Source organism: Cetorhinus maximus, chromosome 24 (assembly GCF_964194155.1).
Source record: "Cetorhinus maximus chromosome 24, sCetMax3.hap1.1, whole genome shotgun sequence".
Lineage (NCBI taxonomy): Eukaryota > Metazoa > Chordata > Chondrichthyes > Lamniformes > Cetorhinidae > Cetorhinus > Cetorhinus maximus.
In genome coordinates this window covers 45777366-45800357 of record NC_135902.1, presented here as the reverse complement: position 1 = coordinate 45800357, position 22992 = coordinate 45777366, and the positions used below count along the sequence as shown (strand labels likewise).

The following is a 22992-nucleotide window of genomic DNA, read 5'->3' as shown; positions in this document are numbered from 1 at the left end:
TTAGGAGTCTGGTTAAGTAGGAATTTTGGGTTTGTTATAACTGTAGCTGTAATCTTGTTTGTGTTTAAGTTGGTTTTTCTTTTGTTAATAAATGTTTTAATTTAATCTTTAAAATCTCTAAAAGTGGTGGTGGACTCATTATTTCTGACTTCAATGCACTTCAGTGCACAAGCCTTCTTGTAATAAATACAAATTGCAAAATCGTTGTGATAGCATGGGCAAGTTTCCCTTGTGGATTTGGTCAGCCTGGCAAATACCACCTGCCATTTCATAAAAGCATGGAGATTGTGTGTGGAGGGTGAGGGGTGAGGCTATAGCACTGTTTTTTGTTTTACTGCTTTTATTGTAACCGAGATAAAGTCCCAGAGCACCAAGGCGGGCCTTTTAAACAGTCTGCCTTGGCACTCAGCAGCCTCTGTGGCTGCCTCCTCACTCTCACTGTTTACAGGGTTGGTGGGCCCGACTCCAGTTAGCACCAACTCCAGAACAAAAATCCAAACATTCGGGGATGTTCCTCCCTGGTTGGGTTTGCGGAGTCAGGAAATTTCCCGACTCTGCACAGCCGACTCAGGAGAAAAACCCGGCCTTTAATGTGTTCAAAGTCAAGACCTATTGTAATGGTTTGGAAAAAAAAGTAAATGTTAAGAAATAAGATACTTCAGAATATTGTTTGAGATAAATGCCTTTTACAATGACTAGTGGCTTGAACCATTAGCAGATGAGGAAATGCCATCCCTTCAGGGCAATATCTTGCGTTCTTGTCACTTAGATCCAAACATCTTCAGTTGTTTCATTCATGACCATCTTTCCATCTTAAGTGGGGATTTTGCTGTTGATTGCATGCTCTTCAGCTACATTAACAATTCCTCAAACAATGAAGCAGTCAATGCCTGCATACAGCAGGACCTGGACAACATGCACTCTTGGGCTGAAAAGTGGCAAGTAACATACACACCAAACAAATGCTAGGCAGTGACCATTTCTAATAAGCGAGAGTCTAACCATTCCATCTATTGGCATTCAATGGCTTCACCATTGCTGAATACCTCACCATCGGCACCCTGGGGTCAGGGGGTGCGGGATCATTGACCAGTAACTTAACTGCACCAGCCACATAATTACTGTGGCTACAAGAACAGGTCAGAGGTTGGGTATTCTGATTCCTCAAAGCCTTTCCACCATCTACAAGGCACAAGTCAAGAGTGTGATGGAATACTCTCCACTTGCTTGGATGAGTGCAGCTCTAATAACATGCAAGAAACTTGACACCATCCAGGACAAAGCAGTCTGCTTGATAGACAACCCAAGCACCACTTGAAGCATTCACTCCCTCCATCAACGGTGAGACATGGTTGCAGTGTGTACCATCTACAAGATGCAGCAACTTGCCAAGGCTTCTTCAATAGCACCTCCCAAACCCACGATCTATACCACCTAGAAGGACAATGGCAGTAAACACATGCGAACACTACCAGCTCCAAGTTCCTCTCCAAGCTGCACACCATCCTGACTTGGAACTATATCATTATTCCTTCATTGTTGATGAGTCAATATCCTCGAGCTCCCTACCTATCAACACTTAGGGAGTACCTTCATCACACGGCATACAGCAGTGCAAGAAGACAGTTCACCATCACCTTCTCAAGGGAAATTAGGGATGGGCAATGAATGCTTGGCTTGCCAATGATGCCCACATCACGTGAAAGAATACATTTTTTTTTAAATAAGAGAATTTTTCAATTTACTTTTTCTTTCGCCAAGTTTCTCCCCTCAGGGTGAAGAAACATTGCTCCTGGTTTGGTGGGCAGCATACCAAATAAAATTAGACTGGGGTGTGAAGAGCTTATTCTTTCTTTTCTGTTAGAATTGGAACTTATTTGAATCAAGTTGTCTTAGTTATATACAGAGCATACTTCAATAGAATCAGGCTAATTAATCGTGTTGTGGAGTTGCATTCCAATTTAGGCACATAATCTGGACTGATGATATGCTGCTGTTTTATCAAATAAATACATTAGAATTTAGTTGAAAGAGATCTTGTCTGCCTTGAGGTTCACAAAGGTATGTACAGAATGGGGGAGGGTATTCTAGATCAACGTAGAAATTTATGGTCTCTCCCATCTTGGCATTCAACTGCTTCTTGCAATATTCTTGATTTTATGCCTCCCCAGCCCTAATCAGAAGACCATTCAAAGTATGAATCACTATGTGAGGAAGTGCCTCCTGACAAAAGATCTTTTCCTATTTCTAGCTATGTGCTCTTATCCTGCATCAGGTAGCACAGAGAGCAGTGCTGAGGGGATAAGGGTGCCAGTTGAACTGGCAAGGTCAAGAGGAGAGTGCTAGCATAAACTGAAGGGACAGGAAAAGACTGTCAATGTGAAGTGAGGGAAGAGGGAGATGGGAAGGGTTGACATGTAAGTTTATACTCTAATTTGGCAAGAGTCCTCGACATTTGCCACAACAGCTTTGAGTTATGAATGTTTCTTGTATTAGCATATTTGCATCCTAATCGACTAAACAATATTTCAAAACATGAGGAGGGGGGGAAAGGTGAAATTGTTCTTTAGCCTGCACCGTGAAACAGACTCAAAGCAAATCAACAGCCAATTTTTCACCGCACCTGATTTCTGTTCCTCTGAAATTCACAGAACAATAGTTAATTTTTTTTTTTGTTTCTTGCTGTCACTTTTACTCGGTTTGAAATGAAAAATTTGCCATGTTGAAAGAGCAGCTGCTGACCTGCTACAAGCCTGTTTCATTCTTCTGCTCTAGACCAATTTTACCCCCATGATCTTTCAACTAGTGATGTTCTTAAATTCCTTTCTTTCTGATCTGTTTTATGTCTTTTTGGTCTGTTTTATGTAGGTCTTCTTCCCTTTCCACTTTACTTTTAAATCCAAACATAGTGTTCTATTTACGTTTTCCGTCAGATGAATGACACCACTCCAAAATAGGCAATACCCATTAAGTACTGAGGCTATGAAAATTCCCCTTACCATACCATTCTGAGGTGTCTTTTGCTCATTTGAATGTGAGGACTTGGTAGAAGTATTGTTAATGACTTTTATTATTCCGAATGAAGTGTGTGGGTGCATTACTGGTAGTGTTCTTTTGATTTTTTTTATTGCAGGCCGTTAAGGCTGCTGGGCTGAACGTCTGTTTTCAAGATGTACCAAATACAGATCATTTTGATATCATAGAAAAACTAACGGAAGAGAACTATCTACTTACACAGGTAAAGATCTTTTTGCAGGTTTTGCGTCTTTCTTCTAGCTCTACATCTCACTGGACTAATTCCCATCTGGTGAATTTCCAATCTCACTTGAGCCATTTTGGGAGGTGGTGGAACCAGCCAGGAGGGGCCAGTGAGATATTACTACTCACCTTGAGGAAGCTATTGAATGTTGAGAGGCTAAAGGATAAGCCATGGGGTTAAGAAAAGAACATTCTGTTGTAACTCCTGCAGAGGTATAAAGCCCCAGTATAAACTCAATGACGGTATTTTTTACTTGATATCGATTTAGCCGCCCATTATACATTCTCTCCCAATTTTCATTTCCAAGGCAATTGTTCTAACTGAATTGTTCTTAAAAAAATTCTCTTAATATGCTGTTTAATGGAAAATGGAAGCTACTTGCAGGGTGGCAACACAGTGACTTCAAATTGTCAATGGATTCCTGTCCACAAAGGACAAATGCCATCATCCCAGAGACAGTGAGCTGTTTTAGTGTTGCTGATTCAATCTTGTCCTGGTTTTCTCCCAGTGGCATACAATCGTGGCCTGTAAACCCCTACAAAAATGTTAGCAAGATGCAAGTAGACAAAACAGCATCACTCTACCTTGCGCCTTGTCTCTCTGGTAGTTCCATAAGTCCATAATGGTTTTCTAGGTATGATTCCTTTGTGGTTGAGCTGGCACCATTGATTGGCCCCTACTGATAATGTGTCATGCAGTTTTAGTTAAATCCAGATGAGCTGCAAAATAAATAATACTATGTGCTAGTTTTTAGGTAATCTCCTTGAAGGATGCAACTAATTATAAGTTACACTAGGATCATGCCCTATGTGCAAAGACACCTACACAAATCTTGGTATTTCTTTCAATGCCACTGAACTTCTTCCTCATTTGGGTTCCAGTCCAGCAAAGCTGGAAGACTATTGGTTTACCAAAACAACTCCTTGCAGGAAGGTTGAGCCTTTGCATTCAGAGAGGGTGATCTCTGGCTCTTAAGAAGGTCCTCCTCTTTGCCACACCTCCTGCAACTGGGCCTCCAAGACATCATTACTCAACACTGGAATCTTGTTTGTGGTCATGATTGAACAAATATCTGGTGCACCGCCATTATCACCCATTAGCTGCTTTGAGGGCTAGCAAAACATTTAAAAAGTAGCTGACTGGTTGGTCCAATTTTCCAACCAGCAGCCAAACAAGAAAACCTTGTATTTGTATACTGCCTTAATGTAATAAAACATCCCAAGGCGCTTCATAGGAGCATTATAAAACAAAATATGAAACTGAGACACATAAGGAGATATCAGGTCAGATGATGAAATGCTTAATCAAAGATGTAGGTTTAAGGAGTGTCTTAAAGGAGGAAAGCAAAGTAGAGAGGTGGAGAAGTGGGGGGATAGTATTACAGAGCTTAAGGCCTCGGCAACTGGAGGCATGAGCACTGACGGCAGAGTGATTAAAATTAGATTAAAACCAGCCTCACATGTGCAGTCCTAGTTATTCTGGGGGCTCTTAGGCTATTTTGTCAATTATAAAATATATAGCTATTTGTAAAGAACTGTGACGAACACCAACTTTTTCAAATGTCAGGTTTGATTTTTTTTATATTTGAGAAACCTTGTATGTGGTTCGGTTAAGAAATATTAATCTAATGCCACTCTGTGCTTGTTTATTTTAGGTACTGCTGAAAATGATGACTAGAAAATGAACAGCTTTCTGCAGAACTTCAAAAGCAAACAATAATTGTTCCCTCATTGTAACAGAAATTAGTGCAGATATTCTTAAATCCAGTCAATTATTTGTTTATAGTTATGGCAAAATGCTTGCATATTTTTGACAAAGTACTTTGATGGTAAACAATTAACCACTAATTAAATATGACATAACACTCAGGACTGCAGGAATACTCTGCATGAAATATTTTTGAGTCTAATCTCTAAAGTAAAAACCTCTAGAATGTGTGCACTTGCTCCATAAAATATATGCTCATTTTACAGTGTCCCAAATAGCAGATGCCCAGACTAATAAAAGTACAAATAAATATCTATGTGCTTCAATTTCATTCATGGTCATATATTTTGATGGAAAGATTGTGTGGGCTATGTCTGGTGTGTGCAATGCAACTGAAAACAAATCTATGTCACTGCTTGCTTAAAGGGGTCATATTGCATTCAAATTCAAGTTTTCACACAGCTCTCCTGATAGTTCAGTGAGTGATTGCTGTGTGGCACCAAGTAGTACTAAACCAAAATGTCCCTGGTTTCATTCCCAGTGTATTAACTCTTAGCATCAGTATCTGCTCCATCCATTATCCAACGGCTTCACTATATTCCAGACATCCTGTGAGCTACCCCCTGCAAATCCAATCACTATTAAACAAGAACTCCAGTGTTTGGCTATGGTGATACGGTCAAAGTTTATGGCTTCTGACAAGTTGTCTTTTTTGGAGAGGACCAGAGCAGTTAGATGGGGAATGCAATGTTGACTCATGGAGTGGTGTGATAAGCTACATTGGGAAACAGAGTTTGAGTGGCACACAAGGCACAAATTGAAGCAGGGATGGAATGAGATTGGTTTCCTGTTATATGACAACTCTTGGTAGCAAGGCCCTGAGGTGGGTCTTGGCATTTCAGAGGCTGAAGACTGGAGTGATGAGTGCAGGAGCAGAAAGACCTGGGTGTATATGTGCATAGATCATTGAAGGTGGCAGGACTATTGGAGAGAGCAGTTAATAAAGCATACAATATCCTGGGCTTTATTAATAGGGGCATGGAAGTTATGCTGAGCTTATGTAAGATACTAGTTAGACCTCAGCTGGAGTATTGTGTACAGTTCTAGGTGCCACACTACAGCAAGGATGTAATTTCATTGGAGAGAGTGCACAAGAGGTTTACAAGAATGGTTCCACAGATGAGAAACTTGAGTTATGAAGGTAGATTGGAGAGGTTGGGTCTGTTCTCCTTGGGAAGGAGAAGGCTAGGAGGGGATTTGATAGAGGAGTTCAAAATCATGGGGGGCTGGATAGAGTCGATAGTGAGAAACCGTTCCTGTTCATCAAGGGATTGAGAACGAGAGGACACAGAATTAAACTGATTTGCAAAAGAAGCAGATGTGATGTGGGAAAAACTTTTTCACACAGCAAGTGGTTTGAGTCTGGGTCTGGAATGTACTGCCTGGAAATGTGGTGGAGGCAAGTTCAATCGAGGCATTCAAGAGGGCAATAGATAATTGAATAGAAAAAACGTGCAAAATGTGGGGGAAAAGCAGCAGAATGACACTAAGTCATAATGCTCATTTGGAGGGTCGGTGCAAACACGATGGGCCAAATGGTCTCCTTCTGCACCCTAACAATTCTGTGATTCTGTCACTGTTAGTTGCTGGCGGAATTGAACGTTTCTCCTATTCCTGGTTTCTCCTTTGTGAATCACCTGCCCTTGGTTTTCCTTCTTTGCCTGCTTGTGGGTGGTCTGGCCTGAAACCACGAGCAAAGATAGTCAGCGGCAGGGAACCTGCAGGCACATTTGCAGATGTCGTCCCCTGGTCGAAGATTGATCTCATTGCTGCGAGCAACCAGAGTGAAAAATCGCACGGCCATTAAAACAACATTGTCTGTTTTTTTCACTTTCTTAGAACGCACTTGTTCATTATTTGTAAAAATATTAAACATGGGAAAAAGACAGTGCAACTGGGTGGGATGGTTGGAAGTGGTGGGGGGATCATATTAGGAAATCTCCAGGAGTACATCGTTCCAAACAAAGTTGGCGAACTTTAATTGTTGGAGATGTCATATTTTAAGATTTTGCAGCAAAGTCTTTATCCCAGGTGAATGTAAAATATTCCAGGGAACGATTCAAAGATCAGAGAATAGTGTAATGATTTGGACAACATTTATCCCTCAAAACAACTCCACCAACAACAGAAACAAAAACAAAAATAGCTAGAAAAACCCAGAAGGTCTGACAGCATCTGCGGAGAGGAACACAGTTAATGTTTCAAATCCGTATGACTTTTCATCAGTACTAAAGAAATATAGAAATTTGGTAAAATATAAGCTAGTTGAGAGGGTTGGGACAAGTAGAGCTGGATAGAGGGCCAGTGATAGGTGGAGGCAAAGAAGAGATTTCCAAAGATATCATAGACAAAAGGACAAAGGGGTGTTGATGGTGGTGATATTATCTAAGGAATGTGCTAATGGTGACATTAAGGGTAGAAAGCAGGGCCAACAAGTGACAGATAGCCCTAGTGGGGGGTGGGTGGGGGGAAGGGATCGAAATGGGCTAAAAGGTGGAGATAAAATGATAGATCGAAATAAATTTAAAAATAGGTGGGAAAAGAAAAATATATTTAAAAAATTATAAATTTTTGGAAAAAGGGGGGATTGGAAAGGGTGTGGGGATGGAGGAGAGAGTTCATCATCTGAAGTTGTTGAACTCAATGTCAAGTCCAGAAGGCTGTGGAGTGCCTAGTCAGAATGTGAGGTACTATTCCTCCAGTTTGCATTGAGCTTCACTGGAACATTGCAGCAGGCCAAGGACAGACATGTGGTCTTGAGGTAGGGTGGTGTGTTGAAATGGCAAGCGACAGTGAGGTCTGGGTCATGCTTGCGGACAGACCGAAGGTGTTCTGCAAAGCGGTCACCCAGACTGCGTTTGGTCTCTCCAATGTAGAGGAAACCGCATTGGGAGCAGCGAATGCAGTAGACTAAATTGAGGGAAGTGCAAGTGAAGTGCTGCTTCACTTGAAAGGAGTGTTTGGGCCCTCGGATGGTGAGGAGGGCGGAAGTAAAGGGGCAGGTGTTACACCTTCTGCGGTTACATGGGAAGGTGCCGTGGGAGGGTGTTGAGGTGTAGGGGGTGATGGAGGAGTGGACCAGGGTGTCCCGGAGGTGACGATCCCTGCGGAATGCCGCTGGGGGGTGGTGAAGGGAAGATGTGTTTGGTGGTGGCATCATGCTGGAGTTGGCGGAAATGGCGGAGGAAGATCCTTTGAATGCGGAGGCTGGTGGGGTGATAAGTGAGGACAAGGAGGACCCTATCATGGTTCTGGGAGGGAGAGGAAGGAGTGAGGGCGGATGCGCAGGAGATGGGCCGGACACGGTTGAGGGCCCTGTCAACCACCGTGGGTGGAAAACCTCGGTTAAGGAAGAAGGAAGACATGTCAGAGGAACTGTTTTGGTAAGTGGCATCATCAGAACAGATGCGACGGAGGTGAAGGAACTGAGAGAATGGGATGGAGTCCTTACAGGAAGCGGGGTGTGAGGGGCTGTAGTCAAGGTAGCTGTGGGAGTCGGTAGGCTTGTAATGAAAATTGGTGGACAGTCTATCACCAGAAATTGAGATTGAGAGGTCAAGGAAAGGGAAGGGAACTGTCAGTGATGGACCATGTGAAAATGATGGAGGGGTGGAAATTGAAAACAAAATTAATAAATTTTTCCACGTCCAGATGAGAGCATGAAGCAGCACCGAAGCAGTCATCGATGTACCAGAGAAACAGTTGTGGGAGGGGGCCGGAGTAGGACTGGAACAAGGAATGTTCCACATACCCCATAAAGAGGCAGGCATAGCTGGGGCCCATACAGGTATCCATAGCCACCCCTTTTATTTGAAGGAAGTGAGAGGAGTTTAAGGAGAAACTGTTCAGTGAGAGAACATGTTCAGCCAGACGGAGTAGTGGTGGATGGGGATTCTTTAGGCCTCTGTTCGAGGAAGAAGCGGAGAGCCCTCAGACCATCCTGGTGGGGGATGGAGGTGTAGAGGGATTGGACGTCCATGGTGAAGAGGAGGCATTTGGGGCCAGGGAACTGGAAATTGTTGAAATGATATAGGGCGTCAGAGGAATCGCGGATGTAGGTGGGAAGAGACTGGACAAGGGGAGAGAGAATGGAGACAAGATAGCAAGAAATGAGTTCCGTGGGGCAGGAACAGGCTGACACGATTGGTCTGCCGGGACAGTCCTGTTTGTGGATTTTGGGTAGGAGGTAGAAGCGGGCTGTCTGAGGTTGGGAGACTATGAGGTTGGAAACTGTGGAGGAAAGATCTCCAGAGGAGATGAGGTCAGTGACAGTCCTGGAAACAATGGCTTGATGTTCAGTGGTGGGGTCATGGTCCAGGGGGAAGTAGGAGGAAGTGTCTGCGAGTTGACGCTCAGCCTCTGCGAGGTAGAGGTCAGTGCGCCAGACAACAACAGGACCACCCTTGTCAGCGGGTTTGATGACAATGTCAGGGTTGGACCTGAGAGAACAGAGTGCAGCCCATTTCAATCCCTTCACCCCACCACCACTAGGGCCATCTGTTACTTGCTTGTCCTGCTTTCTACCCTTAATGTCACCATTAGCACATTCCCTAGCTAATATCACCGCTGTCAACACCCCTTTGTCCCTTTGTCTATGACATTTGGAAATCTCTTCTTTGCCTCCACCTATCACTGGCCCTCTATCCAGCTCTACCCGTCCCACCCGCCCCCCCCCCCCACTCAACCAGCTTATATTTCACCTCATTTCTATATTTCTTTAGTTCTGATGAAGGGTCATACGGACTTGAAATATTAACCTTATTCCTCTCCGCAGATGCTGTCAGACCTGCTGAGTTTTTCCAGCTATTTTTGTTTTTGTTTCAGATTTCCAGCATCCGCAGTATTTTGCTTTTATCCACCAAAAACAGGGTTAACTAGTCACTGATCTCAGTACTGTTTGTGGCTGTGTCAGGGTTTCGCTATAAAATAACAGAGACGACACACACCCAGCTGAAGTACGTTGAGAGGCGCTATCCAAACACAAGTTAATTCCATGGAGGAGAGACGCTTCCTCACCACGTGACCCCCTGTGACGTAACACCGCTTTCCGCCAATAGGCGCAGGGGAAGACTGAGCGCGCGGATAACGATCAGCAGTTTGAATTTGTTGTCGGCTAAACGCGCGCGACCGGGAACCGTCACCGAGAGACCTGCCCCCCCATCGGGAACCGTCACCGAGAGACCTCCCCCCAACCCCTCCCCCATCGGGAACCGTCACCAGTGGCCTCTCCTCCCCTCCATCGGGAACCGTCACCGAGAAACCCCACCCCCGCCACACCGAAAGCCCTCACGATGGAGGTTTACCTGCAGCAGCACCGGAAATACTATTACTACCAGGAGCGCCTGGACACCTTTCAGAACTGGCCCTTTAACAATGACTGTATGTGCACCCCGGAGAATGTGAGTGACCCGGGGGGGGGGAGGGGTAGGCTCGGTGTATAAATGTTTCCTGCCGTTGCTCCAAATGATAGTGTTTTTTTTAAACTACTTTTCATTTTTTTTGTTGTTGAATCAGAGTTTCTATACCTGCTAAGAATTGTCCTGTAAGGACATTACTCCAACAATCCACATTTAGCAAAGGTAGGGTCATTGTTAGCTTGTTAAAAAGAGTTAAGATTGGGATTGAGGTCGTGTGTCCTGCTGCTTTTTGGCGGCTGTGGTAATGGCTCTTGTCTGAATGAGTCCCACTTAGAAGGAGGCTCCACAGATATCCCCATCCTCAATGAAGGAGGAGCCCAGCCCAGCCACAGCAGTGCAAAAGACAAGGCGGAAACATTTGCTACCATCTTCAGCCAGAAGTGCCGAGTGGATGATCCATCCCGGCCTCCTCTGGAGGTCCCCAGCATCACAGATGTCGGTCTTCAGCCAATTCGATTCACCCCGTGATATCAGGAGACGGCTGAAGGCACTGGATACTGCAAAGGCTATGGGCCCTGACAATATTCCGGCAATAGTAGTTGTGTTCCAGAACTAGTCGGGCCCCTAGCCAAGCTGCTCCAGTACAGCTACAACGCTGGCGTCTACCCAGCAGACACACACTGGCTGAAGTGTTTACCATCTACATGATGCACTGCAATAACTCACCAAGGCTTCTTTGACAGCATCTTCCAAACCTGCGACCTCTACCATCTCAAAGGACAAGGGCAGCAGGTGCATGGGAACAACACCACCTCCGAGCTACACACCATTCTGACTTGGAACTATATCGCTGTTCCTTCACTGTTGCTGGGTCAAAATCCTGTAACAGCAGTTCCTAACAGCACTGTGGGTGTACTTATACCACATGGACCGCAGCAGTTCAAGTAGGCAGCTCACCACCACCTTCTTGAGCAATTAGGGATGGGCAATAAATGCTGGCCTAGCCAGCGACGCCCACACCCCACGAAAGAATTTAAAAAAAACTCCAGAAACTTGGCCATATAATTGAGGCTGGTACTCAGGTGATGTACTCCTTCAATACTGAAGGTACTGTCTCTTGAACACACTGCTCAGCTGGGAGGGGTAAAGCATTTGTATAATTCTGAATGTCTTAAAGTACTCCATAGCCAACAAATTAATTTGAAATGTTGCTCCCACATTGTGCACAGCAGCCAATGAGATAACTGACTAGTCATGGTGGCGTTTGAGAGTCATATAGTGAAGATACTGGCAAACTCCATGTTCAAGTAATCTTTTAATTCTACCTGTCCTGGCAGATGTGGCTTAATATCTTCTCTGAAGAACTCTTGATAATGCAGTAGTCCCGCAATATTACACTGAAGTGTCAGCCTACGTTGTATGCAAGTCTAGAATGGTGCTTTAACCCTCTGAGCCTAGCTAATATTTCTAAAACATCCTTTGCACATTCTGAAAATATAAGAAATAGCCTGTCTGACCACTTCTCCATCTCACTTGTAAGATTATGGGTTCTCTAAGCTTTTCTCTTGTATCAAGTTAAGAAGAGAAAGTTAGTGTGGATTTTTTTTAAAGTTTAAAGCTCGTCTTATTCCTTTCAGATGGCTGCAGCAGGCTTTATTCACACCCCAAGTGAGAATGGTCCTGATGTTGCTCAATGCTTCTTTTGCTACAAAGAGCTGGAAGGATGGGAACCTCAAGATGAACCTTTGTAAGTGATGAATTACTTGAATTCTAGCATGGTCTTTCCCCAAAATGTTTGAATGTTTACTTGCTTCCCCTTGATAAATAGCACTTTGACTTTTCAGTAATATTCAGTGCTGTTGTGCTACTAAACAAGTCTTTGTCATTCTCATGGAGCTGACCATATACAAGTCTTGAGGTTTCTGCAAGAATTAGCTAGACCTTTGGCAGGGAGGGAAACTTGAGCTGATCCGCAGTTTACTTTTAATCAAGGAAAAACAGGATCCTACTTGTTTGGAGCAGCAATACTGAAGGACACTCCTAATGTCACCAAGGAACCTTTACTTCAACGCTTTCCAAACAATTTTCAAATATGACCCCATTTTAACACTTGAAAATGAACAAAACCCCAGTGGCAACAAAAACAAAACAGCAATAAAGCAGCATAGTAGAATTCAGTATATAATTATTAAAGTTTGTGAATTATAGATCAACATATAATACATCATGTATAAGTATGAAAATCCCTGGCCTTCGGAGACCAGGTTGCCACTGGTCGCTAAATCTTTGTCTGACTCCATTGTCGCTACTCTGAGAAGCTACTCCAGGAAACCTTTGACATATTTACATAGATGCATTGTTATGTCACAGCACACCTGATCAGAGCCATTGCAGCCAATCAAAGTGATCAATGCAAGGTGTTTGTTTTGTAATTGGTTACTTCCCATTGCCGGGACAATACGGGGGAATGGGAGCGTAACATGATTTTATTTTTCGCAACCCCATTCATTGTTTCTGTGACCCAAATTGGGATTGCAACCCACAGTTTAGGAACCACTGCCCCATACCATGTTTACAAGATCTGATGAAGGAACTATTTTTAAATCAAATCTAAGGTCAGTGAGGAGCTCTGGAGAATTTCTTTATGGTATTGATGTTACTCAATTAACTTGTACTTCAGTGCACACCTGTACTACCCTGACTTGGCTTGTACTCAAAAAATAGCTGTAACAAAATGGCTATAAAACTCATTTAAGTGATGCAGTTTTTTTTTGTGCTGCTTTGAACATTGTAATACAAGATATGCTTAATGTTTATCATGACAGACGACGATTGGCATAATACTAAGTGCCATGCCGAGTGGCATAGGCAATCACAGTCTTCCAAACTTTCTGATCATAGTAACAGTGGATGACCTTGTTGGAGTTCTGGTTAACATAGGATTTAGGAGCAGGAAGAGGAGTAGGCCATTCGGCCCTTCGAGCTTGGGTAAAATGGTCTATAATGTTGTCCAGCTGCTTTCTTTGCTGTTGGCCTTTTGCTGCTCTTCCATTAATCCTTTTGGCGGTGATTAGACACTCCAACCCTTCTGCATGGAGAACTCCATTTGTTGTCTTTTGATACTATTTAAGAGTTTTCTTGTTCTTCTGGCCTCATTCAGTACTTCTTCATTAGTTCTTTTCTCCACCCAGCTTACTCATAAGGATCCTTCTTACTACATTTCAAAGCAGTTAATTTTCTTTCCTTCCTCTTTCCCAATGCTTCAAGCTTCATATCTATAATTCATTACTGACTAGACATAACGTCTAGACTCAAGCTGACGTTTTTTAGAAAGCTGCTTAATCTTCTAAAAATACTTGGCCTGTTGAGTCATTTTTCAGATTTCCTACTGCTTTTGACATTGTTGTTACTGTGCTTCCTAGATAGTTGAATTCATCGACATGTTCTAATATCCATTTAGTCTGATGTTGCATTACACCAATATGGGCTTAAAAACGCTTTTGTATCACTGTAAAATGGTATTACACATGGAATCTACAGCATTCTGATTTACTGTCATTCCAAGTATATATGCTGGCACAAAACCTTACTGCATCTTTGGCAAGAGAAACATGCTCATATCTTTCATAGTGATGGAACCAATACTGTTAATCACTGACGCAAAAATAGAAAATGCTGGAAATATTCAGCTGGTCTGTGGAACAAAAAGCAAAGTTAACGTTTCAGTTAGTGACCTTTCATTAAAGCCACCTGCACAACCAGTTTAATGAGTCCAATTATTTAAAATGTCACAGACTAAGGGGCTGCACTAAAATCTTTTGCTAGCACCACCGTTTCTACTTCTACTAGTAAGATGTTTTTGACTTTGAACTTATGGGCAAGTATATTTAGCTCCATATACTTAATTTTTATATTCTCTCCTAGAGTTGAACATCAAAGCCATTCCTCGAAGTGTGCTTTCATCCTGTTGAAGAAAAAGTTTGAAGATTTAACAACAGAAGAGTTTCTCAAACTGGACAAGGAAAGAGTAAAGAATATCATGGTTGGTTCACTGCGTCTATGTAGTTCTTTATAAATGACACAGTAGACTGCACAGAAAAAGGGGCAGTATTTACAACAGGCAGCTTTGTTTCATTTGAGGCTTTTTCTTCAGGACTTTTCTCAGCTGCGGATATCTACAGCTGAATGCTGATTTTTTTTTTGAATCAGCTGCTGGGAAGTATGTTGGAGCAGTCCCACACTTCTATCAGAATAGTTCTTGTACTTAATTTCATTTTTAATTGGGAGAGCCCTTGAATAAAATTATCTAATTTCCCTCCCTTAATGTGGGCTACTGTTAATTTAGTTATTTTTTTGCACTGAAATGTGAGATATCCAGTAAATTTAATTTTCCTTTTAAGTAACAGCAATAGACCCAAGACACTTGGTATTAGTTAGTAGACTGGCATATGCATAATTTTCTTTCCCATATTTGATAAAAGTTGGGAACTGCAATTGGTGGCTATTAGATTATTGATAACATTGCTATCGCTACAAATTACTTCATGGGTTTTGATACTCTAGATGAGACAAAAACCAAACCAAGAATACTTGAAAATCAAGTGGTAGAAGGGAGGGAGAATGATCACAATCACTAGGGAAAAGTTACTAGGAAAATAATTAGACTTAACCGTTGACAAATCCTCTGGCTTTCATCCTAGGGTCTTTAAAAAAAAAAGAAGTGGCTGCAGAGATAGTTGATATATTGGTTGTGATCTTCCAGAATTCTCTAGATTCTGGGAAGGTCCCAACAGAATGGAAAATCGCTGATATAATACCTCTATTCAAGAAGGGAGGGAGACAGAAAGCAGGAAACTATGGGCCAGTTAGCCCAATGTCTGTCACAGGGAAAATGATAGAATCCATTATTAAGGAGGTAATCGCAGGACATTCAGAAAATCAATACAATCAGGCAGAGTCAACATGGTTTTATGAAAGGGAAGCCGTGTTTGATTAATTTATTAGAATTCTTTGAGGAAGTAGCAAGCAACATGAATAAAGGGGGACCAGTAAATGTGGTGTACTTGGATTTCCAAAGGGTACTCAACATGGTGCCACAGCAAAGCTAACCTCACAAAATAAGAGCTCATTGTGTAGGGGGTTACATATTAGCATGGATAGAAATTGGTCAGCTAACAGGAAGCAAAGAGTAGGGATTTAAAAAAAAATCCACTTTTAATCGGGAGAGCCCTTTGAATAAAATGATCTAATTTCCCTCCCTGATTTTCTTTAATGTGAGCTACTATTAATTTAGTTATTTTTTTGCACTGAAATTTCAGGTTGGCAAGCTGTTACTAATGTAGTGCCACAGGGATCATTGCTGAGGCCTCAACTATTTAAATCTGTATCAATGACTTAGATGAAAAGGCTGAAGGATGGTAGCTAAATTTGCTGATGAGACAAAGATAGGTGGGAAGGTAAGTAATCAAGAGGACATAGTCTACAGAGAAATTTAGATGGGTTAAGTAAGTGGGCAAAAATTTGGCAGATGGAGCATAATGTGAACTTGTCCACTTTGGCAGGAAGAATAGAAAAGCATCATTATTTGACTGGAGAGAGGCTGCAAAATTACAGTACAGAGTGGTGTGGGTGCCCTGGTATCTGAATTACAAAACATTGGCATGCAGCAAGTGATTTAGGAAGGCAAATGGAATGTTGGCATTTATTGCAAGGGGGATCGAGTATAAAAGTAGGGAAGTCTTGCTAAAACAGTTAAGGGCATTGGTGAGACCACATCTGGAATACTATGTACAGTTTTGGTCTCATTACTGAAAAAAGGATATAATTGCATTCGAAGCAGTTCAGAGAAGCTTCACTCTACTGATTCCTGGGATGAAGGGGATATCTTATAAAGAAAGGTTGGGCTTTTACCTCTTGAAGTTAAAAGAATGAGGGGACCTAATTGAAACCTATAAGATCCTGAGGGGACTTGACATGGTTGATGTGAGATGTTTTCTCTTGTGCGGGAGTCTAGAACCTGGTGACAAAGTTTAAAAATTAGGGGTTTCCCATTTAAGACTGAGGTAAGGAGACATTTTTTAAGTGTTGTTACTCTGTGGAATTCTCTTCCACAGAGAGCTGGGTCATTGAATATATTCAAGGCTGAATTCGATAGATATTTGATCGACAAGGGAGTAGAGGGTTATGAGGGGGCAGACAGGAAAATGGAGTTGAGGCTATAATCAGATGAGCCATGATCTTATCGAATGACAGATCAGACTCGAGGAGCCGAATGGCCTACTCCTCCTTATTCTTTTGTTCTTGTGCTTTACTCAGAACTTGATTGGGTTATAATTTCTATATTGTATATTGAACTAGCTGTTGGAGTTGAAGTCTGGTTCTTAACTTTATAAAGCACTGAGATGGGGTTGTATCTCTTAATTCTGTTTTGAATCAAGTCAGCTTTAGTCATTTCTGTTCTCCCCTGCTTTTGTGTTTTGTGGGTCAACTGTATTCTAAATATAAAGTTGTTATCTTTAAAGGGGTTGGGGGGATGGTAATAGGGGAAGAAGAATTTGAAATGAAAGAAAGTAAAGAATGGAATTTTGTTTACTTTTTTCAGAAGAAACAAGTCTCTGAAAGAATTCAGTCGTTTGAGCAAGAGGCAAAAGTTGCAAGAAGCACAATAGAAGACTTCGTTACTAAAGATTGCTAGTGATGTAGTATATTCTATTACAAAGTGCTTTTCTTTTTAAAAAAAACACCTGTATGAAAAGCTCGTGAGTTGAACAGCATCCTCAAGTTGAGGATTATGGCTATGTGTTATACAGCATACTTCTAAAATTGTAAACTACTTGGATGTGCTTTGTCCCATTCTTTCCATGCAAAAAGATCTGACAGTGATTTCTTATTACTGATCAAAATTATTTTGTAGCTGGGAGCTTGATTTTCTTTTCCTATCCTGGTCAAGCATTGTGCCATCGATTAAAAGCAAGTAATACCTTTAGCAAGTAGAACCTTTAGGAGGCTTATTGCAGAAATGTTGCAGAAGGATAAGGATTCATTATTGGGTGATGCCTACCTCACTTTATCACATCTATCTCCAGTTTACATTATATTATCACTTGCACTCTTGTACAATGCAGAATATCTATGGGATATTGATCAAAAGTTTTTGAGTATCCTTTTGTAGGATATAGTGGATTTGTGTTCATAAAATGGGTGGCTTGACTGTTTTGGACCTAGATAAATGGTCTAATCTTTGTAAACATACTGCATATATAGTTTGGGTGGGTCTACTACTAAATTGTTAACTGAGCCAGTGATTTTCAGCATCCTTGACAGGCAGCTTGGGTGGATGAGGAAAGAGGCACAAATATCACAAGCCTGTACTGTGGTTGGCAAGAAAATGGATTCGGGAGCAGTCAGTGCCTCTGAAGCATTTGCAGGTGTAATTGATGGTGATTCAGTATTGTTGTCAGATTGCAACAGTTAAAGCACAGCCCTTGTCTCTACTTTCACCCCTGGACAACCTTGGCTGTATTTCTGATTCACAAATTCATTGACTTGCAAGTAGCAGCAATTTATTATTTTGTTGCAGGTAGTTGAAGAATCAACACCTTCAAAAACTTGGTGATATTGGTTAGTCTTGTGCTCTGTTCATGATTTCTTTTCCAAAACAGTGATTTGGTAACTCATGGCACCATACTAAATAATGGCATGATTATTCTCAATACAATCACTCCTATCCATCTGTTTTATGAATAGGGATTTAAACTTGAAATAACACTGTTATATGTGCTGAGATTGTAAAGAAGGCACTGATTCCTATATTTCTGAAATTAAATAAAACAATTGAAGACTCACTTCCTTAAGACTTAAGATTAATATATTTTTATTGGGTGAGTCAATGGATATAGAGCAAAGGTGGTAAATGGAGTGATGGTACTGATCAGTAACATTAACTGAAAAGTGGAACAGGCTTGAGAGGTTGAATGGCCTATTGTTCCTTAATACAGTATTCTCTTTGTCGGGTATTCTTTAAATGTTATTTCACTTGCATTACCAGTAGCACTCTGGTAATTGCACTATGACAAGTGGAGTAATTTCATAATTATAATTCATAGATTTTACCAAGAAATAAGACTATGGAAGGTTTTAGCCTGTTGCTTTGACAAGGATGTAAACTGAACTGATTGATTGTAAGGCAGTTAGCTGCAATCAAGTGTATTCTGAAGTAAATTTGAGGGGCATTCATTCTTCTCCACCTGCAATATGGAGATAATCTACAACCATTAAGCAGGCCTACATGGCTGTCGTATTTATTCAACAAGAGCAAAGCAGACACCAGTATTAGAATCTCCGTGGGTGAGATCCAGAAAAGCTGCATAATTGGCAGAAATTCTATAGAATAAATGGCCACTGTTATGACAGATCAGGTGAGCTTGCTGCGAAAATGACTAGAGTGAGATACTACAGCAAAGAAATAAGTTGCTTTCTTACTTTATTAAAAACAAGTGAGGCAACAAGATCACATTAACTGGGGCCTCCTACTACTATTTTCCTGCTGTCATTCTTTTCAAACACTTATCTAGTTCCCTTTTTAATTACATCGTCTTCACCTCAAAGTCCACTTAATGATGGACTATCCAGATGCTTAGCTTCCACCTTCAGCACTAATAACTGCACAACAAAGGGTGCTGATATTGTGATAACTACTATGCCCAAAAGCCACAAATCTTAAAGAAATAGTCATACTATAACAAATTATAATACTATTTTACAGATGATTGGGTAAATTTCAGCTATGCAAAAATCATTAAAGCATTGCATAATATGTGTGTTCATCTAGGGTATCTGTGGAGCAAACTGATTGACTAGTGTAGTCAAAACTGAGTTTTGAGGTCATTCTGAATCGAGGAGTTATTCAAATACAATCTGAAAATAATAGAATTGACTGATGGAGTAATTCACCCCATCATCAATGGCCAATTAAGTTGAGGAAGGAGAGGCATAAGCTTACATGGGCAGTTCATGATGGCTAACAGAATCTCTGGAAGGCACCTGAGTACACAATACATTGCTGGGCTGGATCGCACTACTTGCTCCTGTATTTTACAGGTCAAGGGCTGAACCTGGTTTGTTTGCTTGTATTGAGATAAGTTGGTACAAGGCACAGGTATAGTGACAGGGAGATAGTTAACCATTAGCAGTCTAATCTACTCAGTCTGTTAAATCAGCTCAAATTGAACATCCTGTTTTGTAAGACATGACCATTCCTCGCTGCTATTTTTGAAGCCTAATGAGCTGATGTAAATGGTCAGAGTGTACAACTTAATCACAACTTCCATTAAAATTATAATGGACTTTTGACTGCAAATTGCATGGTTATAAATAGCATACAGTCAGCAAAGTTGAAAAGAACCACCACCCTTTCACTTTGGCAAGATATTGTTTGATGAGCAAAAATTGTTCAAAAATTCAAAGTGAAAGATGGTAGATACTGAGAGGCTGTTTGCCCTGGGAGTAGCCTCTAGAACTATGGGTCATAGTCTCAGGATAAAGGACTGGCCATTTAGGACTGATATGAGGAGAGGAGAAACTTTTACATTCCGGGTTATGAATCTTTGGGATTCTCTCCTCCAGAAGGATGTGGATACAAAGTTGAAAAGTATATTCAAATCTGAAATAGATGGATTTTTGGGCGCCATGGGAATTGAGGGATATGAAGCTGGGAAAGTGGATTTGATATAGAAGTTCAGCCATGATCATATTGGATGATGGAATGGCTCGGTGGACTGTATGGCCTAATGTGTTTTTTAAAAATTCATACATGGAAAATGGGTGTCGCTGGCTGGGCCAGCATTTATTGCCAATCCCTAATTGCCCTTGAGAAGGCGGTGGTGAGCTGCCTTCTAGAACAGCTGCAGTCCATGTGGTGTAGGTACATCACAGTGCTGTTAGGGAGGGAATTCCAAGATTTTGACCCAGCGACAGTGAAGGAACTGCGATATATCCCCAAGTCAGGTTTTATGGTATTCAAGCTGGGAATTACGAATACCTTTGTGAAACAGTGTCAGGTAAGTTAAAGTTTCCTCTACTTTCATTTCTACAATTTCATCTAGCATTTCTTATTGCAGGATTCCTGTACCGTGTAAGATTGACTACATGAATCCATTCATTCCTAGGATTTGGGCAAAGCCAGTGATTATTCTCAATCCCTAATTGCCTGAGAAGGTGGTGGTGAGCCGCCATTTTGAATACAATTGAGGGGCTTGCTAGTCCATATAATGGGGCAGTTAAGAGTCAATCACACTGCTCTGGGTCTGGAGTTAGACCAGGTGAGGATGACAGATTTTCTTCCCTGAAGGACATTAATGAACCAGATGGGTCATGGTTAACCATTGCATATGTTAGTTTTTTATTCCAGATTTATTCATTGTATTTAAATTCTCCAGCTGCTGTGATGGGATTTGAACTCTTGTCACCAGAACATTAAGTCCAGGCCTCTGGGTCACTGGACCAGTAACATTACCACTATGCTTATTGTAGCTCTTAAATTGCTACAATTGGGTTCAGTAACTTGGGCTAGACAGGTGAAAAAAAAATCAGTCAGTGACTTAGTAGAAGATGGATAATTAGATGGCAGATGAGGACATGTTTTGGCTAAACTGATATATTCTGTGAATAGCCATCTAGATTTGTATGGAAAACGCTAACTTGAATTAGTTTGTGCTTCAGCTTGTACTCATAAGTGTTTTTGTGATAATGCCTTGAGGAAGGGTGAAATATCTTTTGAAAGTAAGAGTTGGCTCGACATAACTGCATTGGTGACAGATGCCCTCCAAAGAAATTTGATGTTTGTCATGCTTTATATTTCTTTTTAGCAGAAGTTACAGGGCTTGGTTTCATGAAATTGAATACAATACATTATGACAATCAAGATCAAGCTAAAGCATTAATTATTTTGTGTAAATTGGTGCAAGATGGTTTGGCTTCTAAACAACATCCCTCGAATAACCTTTTAATTCCCTCTTGGTATTGCCACCCAGCCTTTTCCAATACCTAAAATCTTTTGAGTTGTAAAGCAATGTTTGTGCCATGAGGCAGCCACTTTTCTAGAGACTTGATTTCTTTTTGAGCCTGAAGACGGTTGTAAGGGAATGTGATCAACTATATCTCAGACAAAAATGATCACCAGTATATTAAATACAAGCATGGCACTAGATGTATGTGCAGGATAGAAAATAACAAACGGACAAACAGCAGTTATATCCCAATTGTACAAGCAAATATGTAAGTTAATGGAATTAAAATTTGCCATTTTTTGAGAAGTTCCAGGCTTAGCAAAAATGGCAACTTTTGATTGATTATAAATGGGGTATCTTCATTACTGGGCAGAAGTAATAATAGGAATTTTCCACCTTAAGCAGGTGATGATGGACTCAACTTGGATGCCAGTGGTCTTATTGGCTGTGGTTTAAAGATATCGAGGCTCATCCTGACCTACAGAACTGGCCTTTCACTTGTGTGGAATGATGGCTCTCTTAAGGTTGAGGTTGAATACAAATCTGAAAAAGTTATTTTTACCCAGAATTTTCTTCCCTTATTATAGTAAGACGAAAGAGATTGCTGATGTTTACCATGGAAAGATAGTTATAATTGCACCTAACGCTGCTTATTTGATGACTCAATGGCAAGCCACCAAGAATGCTAGTACTATTTCTAGCCTCTGTGTTGTATAACCAACGAACTTACAGGAGCTACTTTTGCGTAAGCCTTATGATATGAGGAAAATGAGTCAAGACATACTCGCTTTTGGCTTGGGTGGTGATAGTTTTGATGTTTTTATTTTGACCACTCGATATTTTTGCAAAAAAATCGATATCTGGTGGCACCCATCTTGATGGTTAGGATTTAGATAAACATAGGCACCTTTTTAATTGCTGAATTGAAAGGAAAATACAGAAAATGGCTGACACAGCTGTTGTTCTGTCCTCAACACTCATCCAAGCAGAGGTTACGATTGACTTTATGAAGATATTGGTTCCTATATAGTCATTAGAAGGATGTCTTGTGTTGCAGTGGGTGGCGTCCCTGTCTCCGAGCCAGACCCTCTGGGTTAAAGTCCATCTCCAGGATTTGATGACCCAAGGAAGGTGTGTTCATAATGTGGCCAAATCCTTCCAAAATACCTCAGTGCCAGATGGTAAGAGTGGGAGAGATTCCTGGTCAGCCTCTACCATCATTATCCATAGCTCCAGGGTACAACGTGCATGTAAAAGTGCACGTTTATGCAACAATTTGGACTCTTTGGCAGCCAGTATGGATCAGATTGGTGCCAACAGCACAGGGTTTGATCCCAGTTCTGGGTGGATTTGGGACTTGCTTCCTTGACCGACCCGTGGTGGAGGTCATGGCACTGTGGGTCGGGTCGGACTTACCTTTGGGTAGAGAACTGGAGAAGAAGAGTCATCACTGCACAGAATAAGGACATTTGGTCCATCAAATCCATGTTGGCTCTGCAGGGTATGGTTTGAAGAACCTAATGATCTTGTGGTACATTTGATCCTGCAGGGTAATTCTTACCAGATGCCAATCCTGACAAAATTCAAATCCATGACTGGTGGA

General features: G+C 41.4%; 2 protein-coding genes across 2 annotated transcripts in view; both read left to right on the top strand.

The window, feature by feature from the left end:
• afmid (arylformamidase) overlaps positions 1-5280 on the top strand; it is a 32482-nt gene extending 27202 nt beyond the window's left edge. Inside the window, exons 11-12 of the mRNA XM_078571153.1 lie at positions 3134-3238; positions 4914-5280. Of these exons, the coding sequence (XP_078427279.1) occupies positions 3134-3238; positions 4914-4943 (135 nt within the window). The 3' untranslated portion in view covers positions 4944-5280. The remainder of the gene's footprint in view (positions 1-3133; positions 3239-4913) is intronic.
• A 4801-nt stretch (positions 5281-10081) lies between these two features.
• birc5a (baculoviral IAP repeat containing 5a) lies at positions 10082-17216 on the top strand. The gene is made up of 4 exons (XM_078571154.1): positions 10082-10425; positions 12021-12130; positions 14308-14425; positions 16985-17216. Exons 1-4 carry the CDS (start codon positions 10318-10320, stop codon positions 17075-17077), a joined length of 429 nt encoding a protein of 142 aa, XP_078427280.1. The 5' UTR covers positions 10082-10317; the 3' UTR covers positions 17078-17216.
• Positions 17217-22992: the final 5776 nt, after the last annotated feature.